General features: G+C 46.3%; 1 protein-coding gene across 1 annotated transcript in view; it reads right to left on the minus strand.

Moving 5' to 3' along the window:
• The window catches only part of LOC140385421 (retinol dehydrogenase 10-like), a 100,482-nt gene that overhangs the window by 21,411 nt on the left and 57,400 nt on the right, over positions 1-21,671 (minus strand). Inside the window, exon 3 of the mRNA XM_072467554.1 lies at positions 2,603-2,748. Within this exon, the coding sequence (XP_072323655.1) occupies positions 2,603-2,748 (146 nt within the window). The remainder of the gene's footprint in view (positions 1-2,602; positions 2,749-21,671) is intronic.

Genomic DNA, 21,671 nt, shown 5'->3' on the forward strand with positions numbered 1-21,671 from the left:
TGCGGCTCTGGAGGAATAGAGGAAGTTCAAGAAGGAACTTAAGCAATAAGAACAAAAAGGGGGCATGAAAAAGGACTTGAAGAGAACTCCAAGATATTCTACAAATACATTAAGTGGAAGAAGTTAACCATGGAAAGAGTAGGGTCCATTGGAGACCAAGGACACAATCGGTGTGTTGAGCTGCAGAACATTACTAGTGTGTTAAATGAATACTTCATTGGTCTTCATTCAGGAGGTCGTAGGTACAGAATTCAGGAATTGGGGGATAATGAAAACCTTGAGCAATTTGACATAGGAATATAATAATAGTTCTTGTCACAAGTAGGCATACATTAACACTGCAATGAAGTTACTGTGAAAAGCCCCTAGTCGCCACATCCTGGCACCTGCAGAGGGAGAATTCAGAATTTCCAAATTACCTAACAGCACTTTTTTCGGGACTTGTGGGAGGAAATCTGTGACCGTGCGTGGATGAAGGAAGTGCAATTGATGTAGTTTATATATTTGCAGCTAGCCTTTGACAAGGTCTCACATGGAGACAGATTGAGAAGGTTGAAGCACATGGAATGAAAGGAAACCGGTTGAGATGGATCCAAAACTGGTTTAGTAATATGACGGTGGTAGAAGGCTGTTTGAGTAATTAGAGGCTGGTTTGAAAATGACACTAAGATTGGTAGGATGGTTAAGGAAGAAGAGGGTCATAGAACAAAGAAAAGTACAGCACAGGCCCTTCGGCCCTCCAAGCCTGCACCAATGATACTGCCCATCTAAAAACTAAAATCTTGTACACTTCCGGTGTCCGTATCCCTCTATTCCCATCCTATTCATGTATTTGTGAAGATGCCCCTTAAACGTCACTATCGTCTCTGCTTCCACCACCTACTCCCGTACCAGCCTCCCTGAACAGGCGCTGGAATGTGGTGACTAGGGGCTTTTCACTAACTTCATTTGAAGCCTACTTGTGACAATAAGCGATTTTCATTTTCCGGCAGAGAGTTCCAGGCACCCACTACCCTTTGTAAAGAAACTTGCCTTGTGCATCTCTTCTAAACCTTGCACCTTAAACCTATGCCCCTAGGTTACAGGAAGATATAGATGCGTTGGTCAGATGGTATTTAACCCTGTTAAGTGGGAGGTGATGCACTGGGCAAAGAAACAGGAAAAGGGAGTATGCAAGAATGGCAGGACACGGCTCAGAGGAATAGATTGATCTTGGGGTACTTGCTCAGATCTCTGAAGGTAGCAGAGCAGGTGAATAGGGTAGTTAAGATATATGGGACACTTGCCTTTATCAGTCATGCCATAGATAAGAACAAGGAGGTTATGATGGAGCTGTACAGAACTAGTTAGGCTTCAGTTGGAGTACGGTGTGCAGTTCTGGTCACCTCACTATAGGAAGGAGGTAATTGCACTGGAGGGGTACAGAAGAGAGTCACTAGAATGGTGTATCTGCACTATATGGAGACCACGCTTGGATTGTTTTCTTTAGAGTAGAGAAGGGGTGGTAATATGATTGAGGTGTACAAGATTGAGGAGTTTGGAAAGGGGAAATAGGAAGTAGCTGTTCCCATTGGTTTGAGGGGTCAATCACAAGGAGGCATAGTTTTAGGATGAGGGGCAGGAGTTCCACAGGGGACTGGAGAACAAATTTCACTGAGGCACTGCCCGAGAAGGTAATGGAGGCTGGAAACTACAAGCTTTAAAAAACATTCTTCAATACCATCACATTCAGGGATATAGGACACGTGCTGATAAATGGGATTAGTGTAAGATTAGGGGTAGTTATCGTCAGTGCAGACTTGATGGGCCGAAGGGACTCTGATAATGTGAAGTGCTTTGAAATCTTGAAAGAACTTCAAGAAAGATGCTCAAACTCAAAAGATCACTAAACCTTGCAAAGAGAGACTTGAGCCCTTGCTATCAAGTTAACACAGACAGGGGGAGAATGTGCAAACTCCACAGATACCCATGACTGTGTACAATATTTAGATCCAGTAACTATCACAACTATCCTTAAATACCATATTTTCTAGCTCATTCTGCACTAGTCCATATGTGGTTTTTAATAGAACACATGTCATCCATAAAAAAGGTACATGATCTGATGCATAATTAAGAAAAATGGGCAAAAAATCGCCTTGTATAGTGAGTGGCCATGAAAATTCCCATGTAAAAAAAGCAGTTACATTTATTCCCAATTCAAAACACCCGTAAGACCAAGATACCAAACAACCTTAAAAAACTCAAATTAAGATAATTGGAAATAAATATAGAACAATTTGTTTTCAACGTACACAACTTCTAAAACATTGAGCTCGGCATTGTTATTATTCCCCCGTGCCCAGAATCACCTTTTCCCTCCAATTGCCGAGCAACTTTTGATGGGAATAAAAAGGAAAATGCTATGCACCATGTTCCAAATGGATGCATCAAGGCTGGGTACACTTTGTAAAATGGCTCAAGGTAAACTGTAGATGTAGAAAGTGAGTGCCAAGCCAAATCGAAGTTTCGGAAGAAAACTCATTTTGACCAGACAATAGACACTTAGTTCAGCGATTAAATATACAATTTAAACTCTTTAACCGCTCATTGTCCACCTCACCTTATTCTGCAGCCACGAAACATGCCTGTGTCCACTAAATATGGACAGACTAGTGTCATCTTGATCCCATCTTTCTCAGATGCCTTCAGCTCATGGCTCAAGGATTCATGAAATCCTATTGCTCCAAATTTGCTTGCACAGTAATCCTAAATGACATAATAAATTTATAGTTCAGAACATTTTCTACATCAATCAAGATGCTCAGAAACATGGATGCAAGGTTGATTCATGGGCAAAAGGGTTGCCAGGAATAAGCACTGGTTTTCTGTAGCCAAGACAGTTAATGCTTCTATCGATAATTATTTTATATGAAAACAAAAATCTGGTATGTCAACCATTTACCAGACTGGGCAGGTTGTGGAGGGGCAAGGAAGAGAAAGAAGGAGAAATGTACTAGTAGAGAAGCAACTGTTATAACATGAAGCATTTAAGAGCAGCATGGTGGCTAGCACTGCAGTCCCACAGCACCGAGGTCCCAGGTTCGAATCCCGGCTCTGGGTGATTGTCCGTGTGGAGTTTACACATTCTCCCCGTGTTTGCGTGGGTTTCGTCCCCACAGCACAAAGATGTGCAGGCTAGGTGGATTGAACATACCAAATTGCTACTTAAATTGGAAAAAATGAAATGGGTTAAAAAAAAAAAAAGCAGCATTTGACACATTTGGAATGCAGAGGTAAACAAAATGTCAGTATTTTGGACTCTTGTCCCCTACATTGGTCACTAGTAGTGAATGGAATTTGTTGAATCCAGTTAATCAGGACAACTAGACAGGTATTTCTATATTCAATTATTAGTAAGAAACGAAGAAATACATTTTAAAAAACAGTAAAGACTTCTCCAGGTATATAAAAACGTAGAGCAGCTAAGCAAGCATTGGACCCTTTTGAGGATAAAACTTGCAAATTAGTAGTAAACAAGTAAATGGCATTGTGATTTAATTTATACTAGTTGTTTCAGAGATTCATTACTCCTTTGAAAACATCTGCTTTATCTTGCTTCAGCCATGCCATTTTTAACAACTCATGGTTCTCTGTATGTTGAGGTATCCAGAGCTTTTCCTTCTAAATCCTTCAGCATCAGATTTACATTTCCCTTGTCATTCTCCACCTGAAGCAGATCTTTGTCCTTGTCCTTCAACAAAAAGTTTTTTAATCCAGTTCGGTAAAATGCTACTCAAGGCTTCAGTATCTGCTCTCAGCTTGGAAAATCTTTTCCAGTCAGCTGGCTCTTCCACCTAACAATATCTTGTGTCCATCTTATCCTTAATTTGGGTATGCTGCAAAAGTGGTAGAGAACACTTTTTGAATGTCAACTTGGGGTTAAACGTTTTCTACTTATTGTTGCTCCTGTACTCAGAATTCTTGATCGTTCCAAACTTCTGGTGGCGGTATGTAGGAGGAAGATGCACATGTTGTGGCTCCCGCTGGTGTATGATCTTTAAACCATTTAGTTTCTGGGAGTATTTCTATTCAAAAACATTTCGTTATGGCAATAAGATGCCTACAACGGGAATATGCCCAGGAAGGCCAGGCAGAAGAAGCCTGATGATGATAATTCATCTACTGAATCAGAGGCTTATCGGGACTAGTCATTGGAGAAAATGGCATAGGCAGCTTCTGTGACTTCAGACACTCCATTAACGGCAAAGATGCAGTAGAATTTGAGGGGCAAAATTCGAGAAGCAAAAGGTGGATAGTTTTGGGGGACCTCCACAAATCGATAGGAGGGGCCTGGTTCCTGGTTGGCGTTGAGAAGACCAACTATTCAGTAAAAGTGATGCAAGGCATGGAGGCAGCGACCAGATTGAGGTCACTGATGGCAAAGCAAATAAAGCACTGAAGGCCAAATTGAATGATCTGGAGAACCATTTCAGGAGGCAAAATATCAGTGTTGTGGGGTTGCCAGAGGAAATGGAAGGCCCAACTCCCATAGAGTAGTTTGCCAATTTATTTAGAAAGATGGCGGAGTGGTTGGACTCCTGTCCCCTCTGCTGATTGAGCCCACCGGACACTGGCAGATCCCAATGAGACATTTATTGTCTGTGGGTCTTCGGTGGGCATCTTGCCGGTCCTGGTTAATGTAGATGCTCGGAACTGGAATAATACGGGTTTTATAAAAAACTACTAGCCTCCATCCCAGATTTGGACTTACATCAGCTTTTTTTTTTTGGGGGGGGGGGGGGTAAAGAACTTAACTGTGTACTGAATTCCAGAATGGATTGTTCCTTTCCCAAATCAGACTCCATCAAGGTGGAAAAGGGGTTGTTGGTTTTCATGGAGATGGGAGGGGGGGGGGGGGGAATAAGGGAGAAGGGGCAGATCCATGGTGATCTTTACACCTGGGTGATTAAGATATTTTTGTCCCTCCAATGTCCAACAGGATTACTGTGCATTGATGTTTGTGTTAGATAGGTTTCTCCCTTCTTCTGTGGAAGAGGCAGGGTTCTCTGCGATTGTGAATTCAGATCATGCCCCACATTATGCGGTCTTGGCACTGGAGTCTAGACCATCCCAACGTCTGCCATGGAGATTGAATATGGCACAGTTAGGGGACAAAAAGATTTTGCGATTGCATGTCCACCGCTATTGGGGATGATATTCAATTTAATGAAAGAGAGTCTCTCTCATCTTTTATGTTGTGGGAAGCCTTTAAAGTGGTTATTTGGGGGTGGGGGGGGGGATAATCTCCTACAAAGCCCACATGGAAAAAAGACTGCAAAGGTAGTTTATCTTTAAAGTGGACCGTCAGTACTTTTGCTCCAACCCCCGAGAGAACGGCGAGCAGGAAGAAGTTGCAGACACTATTCGATTTACTAACCGGTAAGGCGGTGGCCAGCTGCGACATTAGAGGGGAGTATTTTATGAACACAGGGAGAAGATCAGTCATCTTCTAGTTCATCAGCTGAGGCAGCAGATGGCTTTCTGGGAGATTATAAGTGGCAGTCTAGTTTCCGCCCCACTTAAGGGCAATGCATTTTGAAGCATTTTAATCGGGATCTTTATAGATCGGAGCGGGGAGTTCGGTCATGACTAAGTTTTTGGATGGGCAATCCATCCCTGTGGTACAGAGGGAGAAGTGGGAGAGTTGGAATCCTTGTTGGGTCCAGAGGAGATTAGGAAATGCATTGTGTTACACAAGAACTAGGAGCAGGAGTAGGCCATCTGGCCCCTCGAGCCTGCTCCACCATTCAATGAGATCATGGCTGAACTTTTGTGGACTCCGCTCCACTTTCCGGCCCGAACACCATAACCCTTAATTCTTCAAAAAAAACTATCTTTATCTTAAAAACAATTAATGAAGGAGCCTCTACTGCTTCAATGGGCAATGAATTCCATAGATTCACAACCCTTTGGGTGAAGAAGTTCCTCCTAAACTCAGTCCTAAATCTACTTCCCCTTATTTTGAGGCTATGCCCCCTAGTTCTGCTTTCACCCGCCAGTGGAAACAACCTGCCCGCATCTATCCTACCTATTCCCTTCATAATCTTATATGTTTCTATAAGATCCCCCCTCATCCTTCTAAATTCCAACGAGTACAGTCCCAGTCTACTCAACCTCTCCTCGTAATTCAACCCCTTCAGCTCTGGGATTAACCGAGTGAATCTCCTCTGCACACCCTCCAGTGCCAGTACGTCCTTTCTCAAGTAAGGAGACCAAAACTGAACACAATATTCCAGGTGTGGCCTCACTAACACCTTATACAATTGCAGCATAACCTCCCTAGTCTTAAACTCCATCCCTCTAGCAATGAAGGACAAAATTCCATTTGCCTTCTTAATCACCTGTTGCACCTGTAAACCAACTTTTTGTGACTCATGCACTAGCACACCCAGGTCTCTCTGCACAGCAGCATGTTTTAATATTTTATCATTTAAATAATAATCCCTTTTGCTGTTATTCCTACCAAAATGGATAATCTCACATTTGTCAACACCGTATTCCATCTGCCAGACCCTAGCCCATTCACTTAGCCTATCCATTGGTATTGCTTTACCACTTCTTAGTGTCGTCTGCAAACTTGGACACATTGCCCTTGGTCCCCAACTCCAAATAATCTATGTAAATTGTGAACAGTTGTGGGCCCAACACCGATCCGAGGGACACCACTAGCTACTGATTGCCAACCAGAGAAACACCCATTAATCCCCACTCTTTGCTTTCTATTAATTAACCAATCCTCTATCCATACTACTACTTTCCTCTTAATGCCACGCATCTTTATCTTATGCAGTAACCTTGTGTGGCACCTTGTCAAAGGTTTTATGGAAATCCAGATATACCACATCCATTGGCTCCCCGTTATCTACTGCACTGTTAATGTCCTCAAAAAATTCCACTAAATTAGTTAGGCACGATCTGCCCTGTTGATGCAGTCGGTAACACTACTGGCCCTGACGGCTCCCCCGTTTTATAAGTAGTTTGCAGAACAATTGATCCCTCATTTTAGATTTGTTTAATGACTCCTTATCCCAGGGCTCATTACCCATTGAAAGGTTCACAGACGGACAAGGACCCAACTGAATGTGGGTTGGATCACCCGATTTCTCTTTTAAATGTGGATGCCAAGTTACTTGCAAAAGCTGTTGGCCCTGTTGGCGTCTTGCCTCCCAGGTGATTGGGGGACCAGAGGGGTTTTGTCAAGGGTCAGCAATTGCTGGCCAATATAGGTCAGCTGTTAAATGTTGTCGTAGTCATCCTCTCTCCCCCTTCAGTGCCCGAACAGGAGGCCCACACTTTTAATGTTCACACAAATGCGTCAAACTCTGGCTACGAGGCAGGGTGGTCCATTGTCTCTGCTCCTATTAGAACCACTAGTCATTGCATGGAGGTATTCCAGTGGGTGGAGGGAAATAAATTGGAGGGGGGGGGGGGGGGGGGGGGGGGGGGCTGTAGTATAGAGTGTCCTTGCAAGCAAGTAATCTGTTTTTTTAATGTTACGGGCCCAGTACCACTTTGGATGAGATCATGAAGCTACTTGTGAGTTTAGGCTCCTTCTCAGGTCTATGTTGAATTTGGTTAAGAACAAATGCTTCCCAGTTAATAATAATAATTTTTATTAGTGTCACAAGTAGGCTTACATTAACACTGCAACGAAGTTACCGTGAAAATCCCCTAGTAGTTATTCTGGCACCTATTCGGGTACAGAGTTCAGAATATCCAATTCACCAAATGAGAATGTCTTTCGGGACTTGTGGGAGGAACCCGGAGGAAACCCACACAGACATGGGGAGAACGTGCAGACTCCACACAGACAATGACCAAGCGGGAATCGAACCTGGGACCCAGGCACTGTGAAGCAACTGTGCGAATCCCCCAGGGAGGAGAACCCATCTGGGGAGGTCACCTTTTCGCCTAGTCAGATCTAGCTTTAGTTATGAGAATCTGGGTGGCCTCGCTTCAGAAATTAAATTATACCAGTCTGGCGGTTAGGACTACAAAAAGTGGGATGACCTCTGCCCGTCCTTAGCAGGCAAGGTCTAGACCATCAAGATGAATGCACACCAGAGATTTTAAAATCTTTTTCAGTGTCTTATTTTTCGCCCAAAGTCCGTCACCAGAATTATTTTTGATTCCTGATATTTTATCATTTTATACCCAAAAACCAAGTACACAAATTACACAGTAAACCAAATTATAAAAAGAATAACCAGATTAACACCACCCCTCACCACCTTAATAGCTCAGCTAACCGTGACCAATTCCTTGAAGAATAATATGAACGGTTGTCATCTACAGTAGAGTCCTTCAATTGACCCAGTCATGGTATATTTGACCCTCTAGACTTCATTAAGTCACCAAGCCATGCAGAGGTGCTGGGTGGTGTCACTTGGTAGTCTCCAACTCAGGAGGATTTGCCTCAAGAGCAACCAGTGAGGCAAATGCCAGGGCATCTGCCCCCACGCCAGTCCGCAGCACTGATACCAGGGCTCCAGCTTAATATTCAGGATTGCCGATATGGTGCTGAAATATGAGACCCAGAAACCCACAAGCTTGGGACATGACCAGGACATGTGCATGTGGTTCGCAGGCCCCCCTCAGTGCTTGCACCCATCCTCAACGAAACATCTCATTCTGGCCTTGGTGAGGTGTGCCCTGGAGCTGAATCAGATAGCCTTGCATAGAATGATGTGGCATTCACCCTGTGAAGGGACTCACTCCACACCTCCTCCTCCAGTATGGGTCCCAGCCCCTCCCATTTGGCCTTCACCCCCCCCCCCCCCTTTCCAGTGAGACACATCCTAATATACAAGAATTACCCTCTTCCCACCCAGGGCAGGAAAGAATCCTATTTACCAAGTTCAGGCAGCACAGTGGGTCGAACAAAATTTCAAGCCTAGGGGTACCTAAACGCATCAGAGTTCATGAGCCAAACTTTCTCTTTCAGCCCCCCAAATGTGACAGCCATCTTTGCCAGTTCAAACAAGTGATTCATACAAAAGGGGCCCATCATGACACTGAACCCAGTTTGAAACGCTGACAGTTACCTCCATATTTTTTTATTTTTTTTTTAAGTAGAGACAATCACCAGGTTTGAAGAGTCCTTTGCCGGAGCAATAGGCAGAGCTGACACCAGCGTCCCCAAACTGGACCCGCTGCAAGACAAAAATCCCAGGTCCCCACACTACACCAGTCAAATCTGGTGAGCCAAGAGATAACTAGCCTTCTCCCCATACTCATACCCCACCCCCTTCAATCACCCTGTCCACAGACAGCAGGTCAAGCTGCATTTGCAGCTTTTTATTGCCAATGGTTCTGGAGTTGGGTCACTCGTGTACCCATGGTCCACTCCCAGAATCTCATCCACTAACGTCTGTCGCTCTTTCTTGGCCTTGCATCCGACCCACCTCGAACATCAGATCTACCAGGTGCAGAGCATGGTCAGAAATAACCACTGCAGAATATCCTGCCCTCGTGACCCTGGGGAGAAAAGACACGACAAAGATGCGCAGGTTAGCTGGATTGACCGTGCTAAATTGCCTCTTGTGTCCAAGGTTGAGTGGGGTGCTGTTTCAGAAGTACAGACTAGATTAGTGATTCTATGTAACAAAGAAGTCTATCCTCGAGTACACCTTGTGCATGGGAGGGGCGAAAGAGGGAAAACATGAGAACACCTAACCTCCCAGGGTGTATAACCTGCCATGGGTCCGCACCTCCTGGTCTCTTCCATGATTGCAGCCAACACCCTCACCATCCCCAAAGGGACCAAACGACTGGCCTGGAATGATCCTGCTTCGGGTCCAGTACACAGTTGAAATTCTCTAAAATCAGGTTGGTGCGTATCTGAATTCGGTATTGTGGCCAACAGCCACATTATAAACTTTACATTCTGGGTGTATACATTCACTAACTGCACCCCTTCCCCTGCAACCATAGCGTACTGACCCCCCAGATCAGTCAAATCCTCCCACCTGGAAACTTAGAACATAGAACAGTACAGCACAGAACAGGCCCTTCGGCCCTCGATGTTGTGCCGAGCATTGTCCGAAACCAAGATCAAGCTATCCCCTTTAGAACTGCCATCCCGCAGGGCCCTGTTCTCAAAGCCAGAATGAAAAATCTGACTCACCCAGACCTTCTGCAACTGTGTGGTCCAGCAGCCACAAGAAAGTCTGTTAACTTCCGGCTGCGGCTATGCGGAGCTAAGTCGCACATTCGGCAGCTCCCGCAACAATGGACATTTGGGCTCTTTTCAGCACCCACAAACGGCACTTTTTCGACGTGGGAAGGAGTCTAGAACAGCTCCCCGTCAGTATATGGCTTCAACTAGGAACGGGGCGACAAAATAGGTGGTGGTGGACCCGAAGAAGGTGTGAGGGAAGGAGGACAAAATGGCGGCGGGCAGGGGACCAGGCAGCGTGGATGCAGTGGGCGGAAGAGCAGCAGGAGGGTATCCAGCGCTGCTTCAGAGAGATTAAAACGGACCTGCTAGAGCCGATGAAGGAGTCTATTGATAAGCTGCTGGAGACAGTTGGCCCAGGGAGTGGCGATCCGCGAGGCTCGGCAAAAGATCTGACAATGAGGACGAGATCTTAGGCCTGGCAGTAAAGGTGGAGGCGCACGGGGCGCTCCACAAGAAATGGCAGGAGCGGTTCGAGGAGATGGAGAATCGGTCGAGGCGGAAGAATCTGCGGATTCTGGGCCTGCCGGAGGGGCCGGACATGGGGGCCTAGGTGGTCACCATGTTGAACTTGCTGATGGGGGCAGGGTCCTTCCAGGGGCCCCTGGAGCTGGAAGGGGCCCCAAAGAGTGCTGGCGAGGAGGCCCAAGGCTAACGAGCCTCCGCGGGCGGTGCTGGTGAGGTTCCATCGGGAGTGTGCGCTCAGATGGGCCAAGGAGGGAGAGGAACAGCAGGTGGGAGAACGCAGAGGTTTGGATATATCAGGACTGGAGTGCGGAGGTGGCGAAGAGGGCCGGGTACAATCGAGCGAAGGCGGTGCTGCACAGGAAGGGGGTGAAGTTTGGCATGTTGCAGCCAGTGCGACTGTGGGTTACCTACAAGGACCGGCACCATTATTTTGAGTCTCCGGAGGAGGTGTGGGCCTTTGTTCAGGCCGAGAAGTTGGACACAGATTGAGGGTCAGGATGGGCGATTGGGGACTGCGGTTGATATGCTATGTTTATTTTTGTTTCGAGGGGGGGGGGGGGCCTTTGTATTGCTCCGGGGTTGTGTTTTTTCTCTTTTGGGTTGGGTTGGTCGGGGGGGCTCATGGAGGTGCTTTGGGGCCCCGCAGGGGAGGCCTGAGCCAGGGGACTGGGCCTGTAAAAGGAGCTGTGTCAGAGGTGGCAGGGCCTGGTAGGTGGAAAGCTCTTTCCCGCGCTGAAGACTGGAGGGGGCGGGGAAGCGAGGGTTGTTTCCTGCGCTTAGAACGGAGGGGGGAGGGGGAGAGCCTATGGATGGGGACAGGAGAGGAGGGTGTGCCACATAATGGGAGGAGTCAAAGGAGAGGCGAGGGGGGCCGGGGTCAGCTGACTTGCGGAAGCAGTTAAGCGGGCCCATGTGTTTGCGCACCTGAAGGGGCTCAAGGTGGATGTGGTTATGCTTCAGGAGACACACCTGAAGGTGGCAGACCAGGTAAGATGGAGGAAAGGGTGGGTAGGTCAGGTGTTTCACCCGGGGCTGGATGCCTAAAATCGAGGGGTGGCGATCTTGGTGGGAAAGGTGTCGTTTGAGGCATCGAGCATTGTGGCAGATAATGGCAGCAGGTACATAATGGCAAGTGGTAAGTTGCAGGGAGAGAGGGTGGTACTGGTCAGTGTACGCCCCGAACTGGGACAATGCGGGTTTTATGCGGCGCATGTTGGGTCGTATCCCAGACTTGGAAGTGGGGGGCCTGATAATGGGGGGGGGAGACTTTAACACTGTGCTGGATCACTCCAGGTCTAGGACGGGTAGGAAGCCGGCGGCAGCTAGAGTGCTGAGAGGGTTTATGGACCAAATGGAGGGGTGGACCCTTGGAGATTTGCAAGGCCGGGGGCTAGGGAATTTTCATTCTTTTCACATGTCCATAAGGCTTATTCCCGAATTGACTTTTTCATCTAGAGTAGGGCGCTGATAGCGAGAGTAGAGGATACGGAGTATTCGGCAATAGCCATTTCGGACCACGCCCCACATTGGGTGGACTTGGGAGATGGGGGAAGGAGAGGGACCAGCACCCGCTGTGGCGCTTGGAGGTGGGGCTGTTGGCGGACGAGGTGGTGAGCGAGCGGGTCAGAGGAAGTATAGAGGGGTACCTGGAGACCAACGACAATGGGGAGGTCAGAGTGGGGATGGCATTGAAGGCGGTGGTGAGGAGATAGCTGATCTCCATTCAGGCCCACAAGGAGCGGAGGGAGAGAGAGAGAGAGAGGCTGGTGGGAGAGATGGTGAGGGTAGACAGGAGGTATGCGGAGGAGCAAGAGGAAGGATTGTCGAGGAAGACGCATTGCCTCCAGACCGAATTCGACCTGGTGACCACCAGGAAGGCGGAGGTGCAGTGGAGGAAGGCCCAGAGGGAGATTTAAGAGCATGGGGAAAAGGCAAGCCAGATGCTGGCACATCAGCTTCGGAAGCAGGACACAGCTAGGGAGATCGGAGGAGTTAAGGACAGGGGAAGGAGTGTGGTGCGGAGTGGAGCTGGCATCAATGGGGTCTTCTGGGACTTCTACGAGGAATTGTACCGATCCAAGCCCCCACGGGAGGAGGGAGGGATGGGCCGCTTCCTGGACCAATTGAGGTTTCCAAAAGGTGGAAGAGGGACTGGTGTCAGGATTGGGGGCCCCGATTGGGCTGGAGGAGCGGATCAAAAAGGGATAGGAAGCATGCAGGCGGGAAGGCACCGGGACCAGACGGTTTCCCGGTCGAATTCTATGAAAAATATATGGACCTGTTGGGCCCGCTGTTAGTTAGGACCTTCAATGAGGCAAGGGAGGGGGGGGGGGGGCTTTACCCCCGACGATGTCCCGGGCACTGATCTCCTTGATCCTGAAGCGGGACAAGGATCCCCTGCAATGTGGGTCTTACAGACCGATTTCATTGCTAAACATACATGCCAAGGTGCTGGCGAAGGTCTTAGCCACGAGGATTGAGGACTGTATGCCACAGGTCATCCACGAAGACCAGATGGGGTTTGTGAAAGGGAGGCAGTTGAACGCAAATGTGCAGAGGCTTTTGAACGTAATCATGATGCCGGCGAGGGAGGGGGAGGCGGAGATAGTGGTGGCAATGGACGCTGAGAAAGTCTTCGATAGGGTAGAGTGGGGGTACCTGTGGGAGATGCTGAAAAGGTTTGGGTTTGGAGAGGGGTTTGTCAGGTGGGTTAGGCTGTTGTATGGGGTCCCGATGGAGTGCGGCCACAAACAGGAGGAGGTTTGAGTACTTTCGGTTGCACCGAGGGACAAGACAGGGGTGTCCCTTATCCCCACTGCTCTTCGCACTGGCGATTGAACCCCTGGCTATGGCACTGAGGGAGGAAAGGAACTGGAGGGGGTTGGTGTGTGGTGGGGAGGAGCACGGGGTGTCACTTTATGCAGACAACCTGCTGCTGTATGTGGCAGACCCGGTAGGAGGAATGCCAGAGGTAATGAGGATTCTTAGTGAATTCGGGGACTTTTCAGGGTACAAGCTCAATATGGGGAAGAGAGCTGTTCCTAGTTCATCCAGGGGACCAGGAGAGGGGGATTAGCGAGCTCCAACTAAAAATGCAGAGAGGAGCTTCAGGTATCTGAGAGTCCAGGTGGCCAGGAGCTGGGGGGCCCTGCATAGGCTTAACTTTACAAGGCTGGTGGAGCAAATGGAGGAGGAGTTCAAGAGGTGGGCCGTGTTGCCGCTGTCCTTGGCGGGTAGGGTGCAGTCAAAGTGACCGTGCTCCTAAGATTTTTGTTCCTGTTCCAGTGCCTCCCACGCTTATCCTGAAGGCTTTTTTCAGGCGGGTCAACAGGAGCATAATGGGGTCTGTGTGGGCACGAGGGACTCAGAGGGTGAGAAGGGTGTTCCTGGAGCGGAGATGGGGGGGGGGGAAAGAGAAAGAGAGACTGGTGCTGTCCAACCTCTGGTTACTACTGGGCCGCCAATGAGACAATGGTGCGCAAGTGGGTGATGGAGGGGGCTACATGGAAGAGGCTGGAGACGGTGTCCTGTGGATACAAGTCTGGGGGCGCTGGCAACAGTGCCACTCCCTCCAACGAGGTATACCACGAGCCCGGTGGTGGTGGCTGCCCTCAATTTGGGGGCAGTGGAGGCAGCACAGGGGGGGGGGGGGGGGGGGAAAGTGGGGGCCTCGGCAGGGACCCCATTACAGGGGAACCACCGGTTCGCCCCAGGAAGAACAGGTGGAGGGTTTGCGGGGTGGCACAGGGCAGGGATACGAAAGTTGGGAGACCTGTCTGTGGACAGGAAATTTGTGAGCCTGGGTGAGCTGGAGGAGAAGTACGGGCTCCCCCGGGGAACACCTTCAGGTACTTACAGGCAAGGACGTTTGCCAGACAGCAGGTGGCGAATTCCTGTGGCTATGGCCACACACAGTACAGGACAGGGTGCTCTCAGGGGGCGTGCGTGGGATTGGGGAAGTTCTCGGAAACTTACCAGGTGATGCAGGAGGAGGAGGAGGATGAGGTCTTGGTGGTGGAGGCAAAAAGGTAAGTGGGAGGAGGAGTTGGGAGAGGAAATTGAGGAAGGGACATGGGCAGATGCCCTGGAGAGGGTGAACTCTTCCTCATACAGTTTAAGGTGCTGCACAGGGCACACATGACCGGGACAAGGATGAGCCGGTTTTATGGGGGTGAGGACATTTTTATTAGGCAAATCACACCCATATGTTCTGGGCATGCCCAGCGCTGGAGGAATTTTGAAAGGATGTAGCAAGGACGGTGTTGAGGGTGGTAGAATCCAGGGTCAAACCGGGCTGTGGGCTCGCAATATTTGGGGTGGCAGAGGAGCCAGGAGTGCAGATGGGGAAAGAGGCTGGAATTCTGGCCTTTGCGTCCCTGGTAGCCCAGCGAAGGATTAGTCTTCAGTGGAAGGATGTGAGGCCCCCCAAGTGTGGAATCGTGGATTAATGATATGGCAGGGTTTATTAAGTTGGAGGGGGTGAAATTCGCCTCGAGGGTTGGTACAAGGGTTCTTTAGGCGGTGGCAACCGTCCTTATACTTCCAGGCAGAGCGGTAGACATTGGTCAATGGCAGCAGCAACTCGGGGTGTTAGTTAATTTATTATTTATGTACAGGGGGGGGGGATGGGGGGTTGCTTTTCTGGACTGTTTTGTACTTAACCCTGTTGGGTTCCTTTATTTTGTTATTGATATTTTATGAAAACCTTTAATAAAAATTATTTTTTTAAAAAAAGAAAGTCTCCTGTTGGCTGCCCCCTCCGCCGCCAAGGCATGCAGACTACTTGCCGTCTTGGCTATCCGCATCCCTCAAAACAAACAAGACCCATTGCATCTCACCAAATCTGGCCCAACGTGTCACAGCCCCTGTCCACTCCAGCTCACTGGCTACTCCCGCTTGCTACCAAGGTAGCCCCCACCCAGAGTCCCCATCCAAAAAGTCAACAAAAACAACAGCCCAATTCATCCTAGCCTGCCCTACCCAACCAAGTGGCCAAATCCTGGTATCCTAACTATACTAGTCTTCTACTGGTACCCTATCAAACTCCCCTTTACTCAACATCCCAGAAAAAAAAACATTAAACACATCACCTTGGCCAGATGAGTCTTCGACAGCTCTGTATCTATGTCCAGGTAGATTCGCACTGTGTGCCTGTCCCAGTCAATGTTGTGGTCCTTTGCCCATTTCAGGACCTGCTTTTTCCTATGGAAACTATGAAAGCAGATAAATCACTGCTCTGAGCCTCATTCGGCAATGGCTTCTGCTCAAGTGTCCGATGGGCCCCATCAAAACTCCGGAGGGAGAAACACCTCATCCCCTCCCACCAGCAGAGAACCTCTCCCAGAAGTAGTGTTGGCCAGAGCCCTCCACCCCGTATAGCAGTCCCACCATCCTAAAGTTCAATCGCCTTGACTGGTTCTCCAGATCTTCCACTTTTGCCCTCAGGCCCTTGTTACTCTCGCCACAAGCAGTGATTCCACTTCCAAAGAGGCAAACCACCCCATGTGCTGCGACAAGACCTCCTCAAGGCCCTCAAATGTCTTGCTCCTTTGATGTCTTACCAAGCTGCTCTCGAATTGGGCCCAATGCCTCTTCGATGCTGGCTTTAAAAGATTTCTTTGTCTCTTTACCTTGCCACTCAAACTGCCTGTCCATCTGCTTCCCAATCTTTTCCAGTTCCTGCACCATCACCACAGTACCAGCCCGGTTTTCTTAACAGTGGGCTGTTTCCATGAAGCTTCGACATAAGTCAAACAAATGTTCTCCAGATCAACCAACTGGGTTTGGACACAACCCCCTGCAAAATGGGCAAAAGGGATACAAAAAACCTTGGTAGACAGTCAGATTTAGCTTTACCCAATTTATTATTGGGCAGCTAATATTGAGAAAGTACTGGGTTGGTTAAGTGACCCCAGGGATTTCTTATGGGTTTCTGCCTTGGTGCGTCAGTAATTATATTGTTGCAGTTTTCTCCGACAAGATTTTCTTTGAACCAATGGTGTTGTCCACCAAGAGTCTGGAAGCACTCAGTGCATTTTAAAAACTTAGTTCCAGGTCTGTGCTGCAAGGGCCAGCAATCTACTTTTGTCAGTAGGTTTGGGTCATGGAGGAGAGGGGGAGAAAAAAAAAAAATAGATTAGTACCTTGTTTGTGGAAAGGTTTGCCAGCTTCAAACTAGTGATCAGAAAAATTTCAACTGCCTGGCTCCAATCTGTTTAAATATTTTCAGATGTGACTTTTCACACAAGGCCTTTACGGTTCATTTGACAAAGGAGCATTAGAACGGTGGCATCAGACATTACATTAAAGACAATGTTGAGGGCTTATTGCCAAGATTATCCAGGGGATTGGGATAAATTCCATTCCTACTGTTTGCAATTAGGGATGCACCTAATGAGTCAACCAAATTCAGTCCTTTTGAACTAATTTTTGATCATGAGGCAAGAGGACCACTTAAATTGATTAAGGAGAAATTGGTGAGTGAGTAGTTTCAAATTACAACATGGGTTACGTGTCAAATTTTATGGAACGATTAAATAAAGCAGGTGAATTGCCTAGGCAACATTTAAAAGTTGCACATGTGATGAAACGTTAGTGGACAAGAAAGCAAAAGTTTGTAGTTTTGCCAGTAGAGATAAAGTTTTAGTATTGTTACCAGTGGTAGGTGAACCTTTAAAAGCAAGGTTTTGTGGCACTCAGATTGAAAGGAAATTGAGAGAGGCGAATTATGTAGCAAGAATGCCAAATAGAAGGAAAAATCAGCAATGTGAATATGCTGAAAATATATTTTGAAAGGGAAAGAAAGCAAAAGGAGGAGGTTGTAGTGATTCTAACTCAGTGAAGAACAGAATCCAGATGACGGAATTAGACATTCCTCAAATTAAATTGGATAACGATGATGTTCTTAAAAATTGGGATAAATTATGGAATTACCATCCAGAGGAAAAACAAACCAACCTGAAAGTGTTATTAATATCACATGGACAAGTTTGTGGAGATAAGTTGGGAAGTACTAAAATGGCTATACATGATGTAGATGTGGGAAATGCTGTTCAAACAACATCCATATAGACAGAACCCTTTAAAATTGCCTTACTTTCAATTTCCTTTTGAACCTATGCTTACAAATGGCAAAATTGGAGTGGGTTGCAACCAATGGAGCTCACCCATAGTGATGGTACTGAAACCAGATGGTACCCAATGATTGTGTGTGGACTATAGAAAAGTTATTGCAGTTACAAGAGTGGACTCTTATCCTATCCCACACTTGGAGGACTACACTGAGAAGGGAGGACTACACAGAGGGTGGGACAATCAGCTTTTATCTCCAAACTGGATTTACTCAAGGTTACTGGCAGGTACCTTTATCCAAAAGGGCAAAGGAGATTTCAGCTTTTGTGACTCCAAATGGTATATACCAATTCAAAGTTATGCCATTTGAAAAACACCCCAGCCACATTTCAACAGTTAACAAACAAAGTTGTTTCAGGATTACTCAATTGTGTGGTATACATAGACGATCTGGTGATTTTAGTCAGACATGGATTTATTAGATTGACTTCAGGAGGCAGGTTATGGTGGTAAACCTAGCCACAAGTCACGTTCCTTGGCCATACAATTGGACAGGGATGAATGGTCCCACAGGATGCGAAAACAAAAAGTTATTGGGGAGTTTCCAACACCCTCGACAAAGGGAAATAATGTGATTTCTTGGCATGAGTGGATTTTACTGAAAGTTTGTGCTAACTTTTAGCAGAGTGGTTGCTCCACTGAGACTTGAAGAAGCGTAGCACATTTCAGTGGACGGCAGAGTGTCAACAGGCATTTGACGGCCTGAAGGTGGTTATAACCACTGCTTCTGTGATGGCCACCCCAAATTACACAAAATCATTCAAAGTGGCTACCAATGCGAATTATGTAGGCATAGGTGCTGTGCTCTTGCAAGACGACGACAAAGGAATAGAGTGGCCTATTGGATATTTTTCCAAGATATTGAATGATCACTAGAGGAAGTATACAACAATTGAAAAGACCTCGAGCTTGGTGCTGGCTTTGCAACATTTTTTGTTACCAGCAATTCGTCTGAAACAATTACATATACTCATCATTGACATTTTTGGAGTGATTCAAGAATAAAAATGCCAGACTGCTTTGATGGGAGTTTATTGGTACGGCCATTTCATTTAAGAATTATACATGTGACAGGACAAGATGTGACAGCCAATGCTTTGTCACAAATGTGATGGAGAAGCAGGTTTAATGGTGGAACAACAATAAAGGGCTGTATTATCAATGTTTGCATGTTTTGTTTTTGTTTAAAAATTGTATATTTATTGTCAATGGTTCTTAATGGAAAAAGTAGAGGTAAAAAATGAAACCATCTTTGAAGTTGGTTTATTTTTTTTCTTGGGGGGGGGGGGAAGAGTCATGGGAGCGTCCCTTTAAGAAGTGTTTTTCTCTTATCACATGGCTTCAGTGATGTCATTATGTGGGTGGAGCTGGGCTGTGGCTCAGAGTGGGTTTTACTTCGCTTTGGAGTTTGAACTGGTTCTGCACAGGTTGAAAGAAGGTTTTTTTTCTCCATCTGCATTTTAAAAACAGTTTCCAGACTGCTTGATAACTTGAAGACAACAGTCTTCTGGAAGAAATTCAAACCTGCTATTTTGGAAAGGAAACAGGAGCGTCCATACCAGGTCTCGAGTGTTATGTTCTGGGCCACCCCTTTGAAAAAAGGGTTTTCTGGTTTATGGGATCTAGTTATTAAATTGGAACAGCTAAAGGGGGAATTTATTAAGGGTTATACATAGAGTACTGTAGCTGTGTGGGGTATTTGTTCGTAGTTGATAAAAATGTTTACTGTGTGTTTATCAAAATGTTAACCAAATTTGTAGAATGAACTTTGTTTTTGATTAAAAGTGCTTAAGGCCTCTGTTGAATAACACCTGAAAGGCAGGCCCTTGTGCTCATAGTAACCAAAAATCAATAGGTCAGGTGAACTCTACTTCAGAGTTTTCTAAACCCTGGCCCATAACATCAAGTATCACTACCAAGGTGGCCACAGTCTTGGGATTTAGTGTAATGTTAGTACATCTCCATAGCCTCCCTGATGTATGCCAGTGTGCAATGGAGAAGTTTAGAATTGGACCATTGGATGTGGTGGTTGAGCACGTTTGCAAAACAGCTGACTTAACCCATTCACTGTTTCAAGTAGGTACAGTATTCCTGGAGTCTAGTATATAGTATGGTCTGTCCCCCCCCAAAGTAAACCAGTTCACACATGGCATGCTAAAAATTCCTGGTTTATTGCAAAAATAGTTCCTAATTATTGTAGGAATGACAGTACTCTTAGAACAATGTTTTGCATGGTTCAACTGTAAATTTGTCTTCCTCAAATATTATTTACGATCTAAAGACTTGGACAAAGTGATATTATAGCTGAATTTGCTGCTGACAAAAGATAGATAAGAAAGCAAATTGTGAGGATGCAGAGTACGTAGGTAGGTGAAGTGAGGGGAGGGGGCAGAAAATTTGGCAGATGGAACATTATATCTGGAAAAATGTGAGGTTACGCACTTCGGCAGGAATAGAAAAGCAGATTATGGAAATGGAGGGAGACTTCAGAATATTGCAGCAGAGAGGAACCTGGGTGTCCTTGCACATAAATCAAAGTTAACATGCAAGAACAAGTAATTATGGTAATTAAAGTAAATAGAATGTTAACCTTTATTACAAGGAAGATGGGTATAAAAATAAGGCTTGCTACTGTACAGGGCACTGCTGAGACCACACCTAGAGTACCAAGTGCAGTTTTCATCTCCTTACTTGAGGGATATACTCACATTGGATGCATTTCAAAGGTCACTGGGGTTGATTTCTGGGATGAAGAAATGGTGTTATAAAAAGGGTTGAGCAAGGTGGGTCGATACACAGCGGGAGTTCAGAAAAATAACCAAGTGATCTTATTGAAAGGTATGGCTTGACAGGGTCGATCCTAAGACAATGTTTCCCCTTAATTGGGGGAAATCTATAATTAGGGGGCACAGTTTTGCATGATGCTATTTATTTCCATAGCCTCCCTGATGTGTCCTGTATGCCAGTGAGATGGATAAATTGGGGGCACAATGCTGAGCAACAAAATTAGGCAGCTAAAGTATCAAGATCAGCTATTTGCTGAATGTACAACCTAATTGATGAGAAATCTTGTAGATATGCCAAGATGTAATCATTCCAAAACATATAATTTTGACGAATGCAATGATTCTGTAGAATTTAGATAGTTCAAGGCATCTCGCATTTAAGACAGCGATAAGGAGGAATTTCCTATACAAGGGTTGTTTGCCTGTGGAATTCTCTAGAGAGCAATGGAGGCCATGTCAATGAACATATTCAAGGTGGAATTCAGAGAGACTTTTGATATGCAAGGAAGAGAAGGATTTACACATGGGCAGGCAGGAAAGTGGACACTAGACTCAGTTCAGCCAAGATCACATTTGAAGGACCGAATGGTCTACTCATATGATCTTACAAGATTTAGGTTGGAACACATTCATGCAATGCTCCAGTGTAATGTTGAACAAAAAAAATAAAAATTCCATAAAGCAAAGATAGCAAAACAATTCTATCCAAAACAGCTTTTCTAGTGGGTAGTATGGAAAAACAACAACAACATTGAACTGAATAATAAATTAAACTAAGATACAAAAATGTGCTTCATAAAAAAGGGAAAGAATAAGGATTCTCTTGAAATCTTCCTGTATCTTATTTGGCCAGTTTCTTGAATTCCTTGGCCTCGTCTGTCAAGTACTGGAATTCATTTTCAAGAGCAGTGTTATTACATACTAAAACACTGTTGAAATGGCAGCAAAACACACGTTATATATTGGAGTAGGGCTACTCCTTCATTGATTTGAAATCAATCATCCAAAAGTTTCAATCATAATGAGTTTCAAGGCATCAGATGACATAATTGGCTTTACTTCAAGGG

The sequence above is a fragment of the Scyliorhinus torazame genome, chromosome 11 (genome assembly GCF_047496885.1).
Source record: "Scyliorhinus torazame isolate Kashiwa2021f chromosome 11, sScyTor2.1, whole genome shotgun sequence".
NCBI lineage: Eukaryota > Metazoa > Chordata > Chondrichthyes > Carcharhiniformes > Scyliorhinidae > Scyliorhinus > Scyliorhinus torazame.